Source organism: Microtus ochrogaster, unplaced genomic scaffold (assembly GCF_000317375.1).
Source record: "Microtus ochrogaster isolate Prairie Vole_2 unplaced genomic scaffold, MicOch1.0 UNK20, whole genome shotgun sequence".
Taxonomy (NCBI): Eukaryota; Metazoa; Chordata; class Mammalia; order Rodentia; family Cricetidae; genus Microtus; species Microtus ochrogaster.
The window spans coordinates 761796-768380 of record NW_004949118.1 but is presented as its reverse complement, the minus strand read 5'-3'; the positions used below and the strand labels follow the sequence as shown (position 1 = coordinate 768380).

Here is a 6585-nt window from a genome sequence, read left to right as displayed (position 1 = left end):
CGGTTTGTCCTTTATTATTTGAAACGATGTATGTTAGGGCTCAGGTATAAACACACAACGTTCTCCCACCCGGTTTGTCCTTTATTATTTGAAACAGTGTATTTTAGGGCTCAGGTATAAACACACAAAGTTCTCCCACACTAGCTGTATACACGAATGCCTGTAAATACATTTGCAGAGTTAAGCAGTCTTCACCCATGACTCCCTTCTCTAAGGAATAATCTAATATTCCCGTCACTCTGAGCTTCCCTGAACCCCTCCCATGCCCAGTCATGGCTTTTGCAGCCCCATTTTATTTCCACGTCTACAAATTTTCTCTCAGGGCATCTTTGGACATCAGTGTTCTCGTGAGTCAGGCTTCCTCCACTCAGCATTTTGAGGTTCCCTTATGTCATCATATCATAATACATAAAGTAGCTGATTCCTTCTGTTGCTAGAGTAGTATCCAGTACTGTCTGTATGTCACCAGTTGCTAAGCAACAGTACCATCTCTACTGCTGGATGTTTAAGGGTGCTAACACTATCTATATTCATGTTCATATTTATGGGACAGTTTTTTATTTCTCTTCAATATATACCCACGTGTTGAATTGTTGGATCATAGGACACATTCATATGACCTTCTTCAGAACTGCAAAGCATTTCAAATGCTATCTTATATGTTTTTAAACTTTTCCCACGGTGGAGTGTGCTACTAAAAGGCATTCTTTTTGGGGTTCTGGAATTTTCACTATTTACAGAGTAGCTTCTATATCAGCACGGTCAGTATGTAAAACACCATGTTTTATAGAAACATCAAGGAGCTGAGCATATTTGGACAGGCTTTTATTACACAGATAATATGTGTGTCATAAAAATATAGGTGTTATAAAACAATAAAAGAAGAGCCACCTATGCTGTCGTCAGAAATAGTGTCAGCAGTTGTTACATCCTCTGCTCCGCCTTAATCCGTCCCCTGCACAAGCACGCACACACACACACACACACACACACACACACACACAGAGGTGGGGAGAGAAAGAATAGAATTATAGAGGACGAGATAGAAATACCGTAAGGAAGTATTGCAAAGAGCCAGCAAGTATATGGAAAAAATGTTACTAGTAACTGAAGCATTCTAAATTACAGACAGCTGATGCTTTATCTACCATACTGAAAAGATAACAAGATTTTAAAACTCCCTTGTGGGGCTGGGGAAATAGCTCAGTGACCACTGAAGAAACATTAAGCCTGCAGCGCCCAGTAAAAGGCAGGCACAGCGCATACACCTATAACCTCAGCTTTGAGGGCATAGGGCTGGGGCAGAGGCAGGTGGACCCCTGAGACTAGCGTTAGAGACAGATTGACCCCAGCCAGTCTAGCTGGCTCCACAGACTCCTGGTTTAGTGAGACACTGTCTCAAAAAGCAGGATGTAGAACAACTAAGACACCACTCTTTGGATTCTGGTCTCCATACATGTATGCACATATGCATGCCCACCCACATACACACGTGTACACACCCATACATACATACAGCACAGTACACATAATAAAAACAACTCTCCTGTGACTCTGAGTTGCTTCAGAGTTTCTGAGGGTGTTTTGCAGCTATGTATTTAAAGCACGTAGTTCAGCTTCTCCAGTCCTAGGACAGAGGGGACAAAGGTGAAGACAAATGTTACAGAACACTGGAGAAATCCAGATGTTCACCAATATGAGAACAGTAAAATATAATGTCTTTACATATGTATATTTTAATAAGGATGCATAAATATATATGAATAAAGTTCATGCTCCATGTAAACAATGAAATACTACACAGCAATGAAAACTAATGATGTATATCTATACTTATTGAAATATATCAAGGAAAAGAAGCAGATTTCATGAAGACCATGACCTAGGTTGCTTAAAAAATGATCATATTTAGCCAAGTATGGTCAAATATGACTGTAATCCTTGAAGAAGAGAGGTGAAGCAGGAGGAACACCATGAGCTCAAGGCCAGCCTGGGCTACATAGTGAGTTCCTGAGCTACAAATAATAATAATCATTATGGTTTTTGTTAGATGTGTTGCCTATAATCCTAGCACTTAGCAGACCAAGGCAGGATGATTTGAGTTCAAGGCCAGCCTAAAGTACATGTCAAAACACATCTCAAAAAAAAATCTTTTAGTTTATAAATATAAAAATAGAACAAATCTAAAAAGGCTTAAGCCAATATTTCAGTCTTCATTATTTTGAGTTACAGAGTTAAAGGAGATTTTAAACTTCTTGATTACCATTTATTTTATAATTCTGTGCTACCTTTATAATAAATATAAACAACAAGATAATGTTTTGGGAAAAGGTTATTATTTGCCTATGTCTGAGGCCAAACTGTGACAAGTAGCAGGCTAATCTGGTATTGACCCAATTTGTCAGCCTACAAAAAGTTCAGCTATTTGAAGGTTAGGAGAGAGAAAGCCAGAAGTTTGGAAGAGGTAATGCTGGCTGCGTGGGCACTGTCTTCACATCAGTGCAGCGGCAGCTGCTGCAACCAGACGTGTGTGAGAGCGCTCCACACTGTGTGGCTGGCATTCCCAGCATGCTTGGCTCCCCACGGTGTGAAAACAAGAGCAATACTTATTCTTAACTTTTAACTTTTGCGTTTAGTACTGTCTTAGGTAGGGTTTCTATTGCTGTGATGAAACACCATGACCAAAAGCAACATAGAGTTTATTTTGTCTTTCAACTTATAAATCCATCGCTGAGGGAAGCCGAGGCAGGAACATGAAGGGAGGAGCTGATGCAGAGGTATAGAGGATACTTCTTGAACTGGCTGGCTCTGCCTGTGCGCACCACCAGCCCGGGGATAGCCCCACTCACAGTGGGAGAGGCCCCCCTTTCAATCACTCAAAAGAATGCATGACAGACTTACCCTCTGGCCAATCTAGTGTAGGCGTTTTCTCAATTGAGAGTCCGTCCTCCCAAATGACTCCAGCTTATATCAAGTTGACATAAAACTAGCCAGGAGGAGCACCTTGAAGAATACTAAATGAACTTAGGGCTAACAACTTTGACACAATACCTACACCCAAGATTTGTAAAAGTCTAAGATAATACAGGAAGACTTGATTGTTTATGAAGAAAAATCCCCAGAGGGCCCCCCCTCCCATTCCACAGACACAGTCAAATTAGTGGTTGTTCTAGTGGCATTTGAACTAAGGACCACGAAAGTGAAACCTTTGCTTTTCTGGGACAGCAGATGCTGGTCACCTGGGGCTAGAGAATCAGCTATGATTAAGAAGCGACTAGTATCACTGAGGAAGAATTTTCTGGGAAGTGTTTCCTCAGCAGATGGAGCTGTGGTCCAGAGGTGGCCAGAAGTGGATGAATGAGTGAACGAATGAATGCCTAAATGACGGAATAGATCATCAAGCCCACCCCTGCATGGCATCTTGTAAACTGTGTTACAAAAATGCCGAGCCCTGGCTCTCTGGACACCTCCTGTCTTCCATGGTCGGTTACAGTGTGCGCTGTTTTGTATCACACACCAAATCCAGTGACTGTTCAGCTAACTAGACTCCACTCTGTCAACATGGGACTCTCTCCATCAGTGCGTAGACTCATCGGTCTTTATCACAGAGTGCGTCTGTGCTGTTGCCAGCTGTCCCTCTAGAAAGGCTCCTCTTCTGGTACCCGCCAGCGTCAGCAGCAGCATCACTTGTGCTCTTGTCCCGCTCTTCCTCGTCAGCAGCATCACTGTTCCTACCCTCTCACAAAGCTGGTGAGGAGAGAAACATGCTCCCAGGAAAACACAGCATGCAAGGATTCTAAGTGCAGCCTTGGCCATGATTTATTAGTGCCGTTTCCTTTAGCACACGTGTCTGCAGGAGACATTTACCCAGAGAACACGCCCCGATGGTTTATGGGACATGGAAAAGAATGTCCAAAATCCAAGTGATCTCAGCTCTTCACAAGTAATGCAAACTTATTAACATTAAAGCCAGAAGTCTGCAAATGTTTCGGCTGTTATATAAAATACCTTTGTAGCTCACAAGCGTTACAGAAGTATAGATCATAGGAAAAGATTGTTCAGTTGACAGGAGTGTTTTCTCCTGGGTAAGTGGCTCCCATGTGTCCCAGGATGTCCTAACTAATTCTGTCTATGAAAATGCTGTTCATATGCTCGGAAGAACTGGCAGTATGGGCCCCTCCCCCAGGGTTATCAGGGTCTTTAATTATTTTCAGTTAAAGGGCTACTGATGATATTTTTTCTTTCATTTCCTTCTGATCCATTAATTAGCTGTGCCTCAGGAGTGAGGGAAGGGCTCACAGTCTGAGAGCTGACCTCATAAACAGTCAATTTCCTGTTTCCTGTGCTATCGCAGACTTTCACTAAACTCAAATGTGGGTGTTGTGTCGGAGCTCTTTTCCTAAGTACCCTCAGTTTGGAATAGTTATGTGTGTTGACTTTTGTTTGTTTACTTCTTGTTCTTGGTCTGTATCTGCCAGGCTCTGTTACAGGGTTTAGTTTAGTTGACAGTATCAGAAGCTTCAGCCCTTGGTAGGCTGGCCCCAGATTCCAGGGCCCGTGGTGAGATACTTGGGTAGCAGACTAGGTGGAACAGACCTGCTCAACTCACGTCAGCTTGACAGAAGGGGGTGGTGGCCAAAAGGAGCCAGGGAAAGTGTTAGCTGCCCTTTAAATGCGTGTCCCACTGACCTGCCTCCTCCGGTCAGTTTCCTCCTTTAAACGCGTGTCCCACTGACCTGCCTCCTCCGGTCAGTTTCCTCCTTTAAACCGTGTCCCACTGACCTGCCTCCTCCGGTCAGTTTCCTCCTTTAAACCGTGTCCACTGACCTGCCTCCTCCGGTCAGTTTCCTCCTTCTGCAGTCCCCTGCTCACCAGTCATCAGTTGTTAAACCAGCACTGGGCTAAACCTCTGATGGGGCCAGAGCTGTCATGATCTTATGGCTTGGAAACGCACTCACAGATACGCTCAAGTGCACTTTAAAGATATTCTACAACAACTCTGGGAAGCAAGGGCAAGGAGACAAAACGCACGGATTCTTTTCAGAGCCCTTCTTATTTTCCAACATAGCGTTCTTCCCACAAAAGGGAAAAGCACACCTTATTATATTGACAAACAAATTGTAAGATTTGACGTTTGCTCTATGAAGCCAAATATGTAGCTACCATGTTCTGTAGGAAATGTGGGCACTATGACGTCAGTCTGCCAAGCTGGCGGAGCCTGCGTGAGCGATTAACAGGCCCCCTCTGTCTCCATAGATGCTGATGCAGAGATTGAAGGAGCCCCTGCAGCACCGTTGGATGTGGTGCCTTTGGATGCGAACAAAGATTACATCATAATCTCTTGGAAGCAGCCGGCTGTGGACGGAGGGAGCCCTATCCTTGGATACTTTATCGATAAGTTAGTGCTTGGCCTGATATCAGTCTGTGGATGTACAGATGTGTTCTTGATTGTTCCCGTTATTTCTTTTTTTTTTTTTAAATTATTTATTTATTATGTATATAATATTCTGTCTGTGTGTATTCCTGAAGGCCAGAAGGGGGCACCAGACCTCACTACAGATGGTTATGAGCCACCATGTGGTTGCTGGGAATTGAACTCAGAACCATTGGAAGAGCAGGCAGTGCTCTCAACCACTGAGCCATCTCTCCAGCCCCTGTTCCCGTTATTTCTAAGTGAAAGATTTCTCTTCTAGTTTCGCCTCCTCTCCCTTTCTTTCTCCATATATGTTTAATACATATATAAACATACATACATATTAGCATCTACTTATTTACATAAACTCTTTAAATTTGGCAACCAGCTCATGTCACTAACTTGGCAAGAATGTAATGACATTGTAAACCTAACAACAGAGGCCAATGCAGAAATGACATAACTGACATTCAATATTCTTAGCATCCACGTTCCTAGTATGGCAGTTATTACTGCCTTTAGGAGCACAAATGAATTCCTTGTACCATACAATGTGGTTTCAAGTTATCCATATTATATAAGAAATAATAGCAAAAATTCATAGTGTTAGGCTACACTCTTACGTATGAGTCCTGGTTGATTACAGTCTTCAGTACTTAGGATTTTATACGTTCATATCCACTAGATTTGGGTAATACAAGCAACAAATTTAGATTATTGGCCCAAGTATATGATTATCTGACTCAGTTTCTCTTCTGATAGTTACCCCAATTCCTTCTGCTTTTGTCTGTGGAAACAATTAGAGACAGATGATCTATGTCAGTGTATTAAACTTTCTGCTCGTAACAGTAAGTAAAGTGTGCCCGCTGTGCTCAGTGCCTTCCAGAGAGATGCTTGTTTAACTGTAGACATGAAGTGGGATGGAAGCTCCACCTACTTCTGATGAATTTGGAGGTTTGCATAAGTTCTTTTCCTACTGTCAGTTCTGCTTTGTTGTCTTCGACAAATAGCCAAGAGGTCTGCAAATTTTATGGAAGATTGGAGACAATCAGTGCACATTGTTCAATATTTACTGTCTGCTCTGATACTGCTCTAAACACTGCATGTGTTTATCACTAACCCATAGCCATCCCAGAGAGGCCTTGCTATCACTAACCCATAGCCATCCCAGA

General features: G+C 42.7%; 1 protein-coding gene across 1 annotated transcript in view; it reads left to right on the top strand.

Annotated features, from left to right (window-relative positions):
* The window catches only part of Myom1 (myomesin 1), a 137408-nt gene that overhangs the window by 47807 nt on the left and 83016 nt on the right, over positions 1-6585 (top strand). The window contains exon 11 of the mRNA XM_013353954.2: positions 5257-5398. Coding sequence (XP_013209408.1) covers positions 5257-5398 — 142 coding nt within the window. The remainder of the gene's footprint in view (positions 1-5256; positions 5399-6585) is intronic.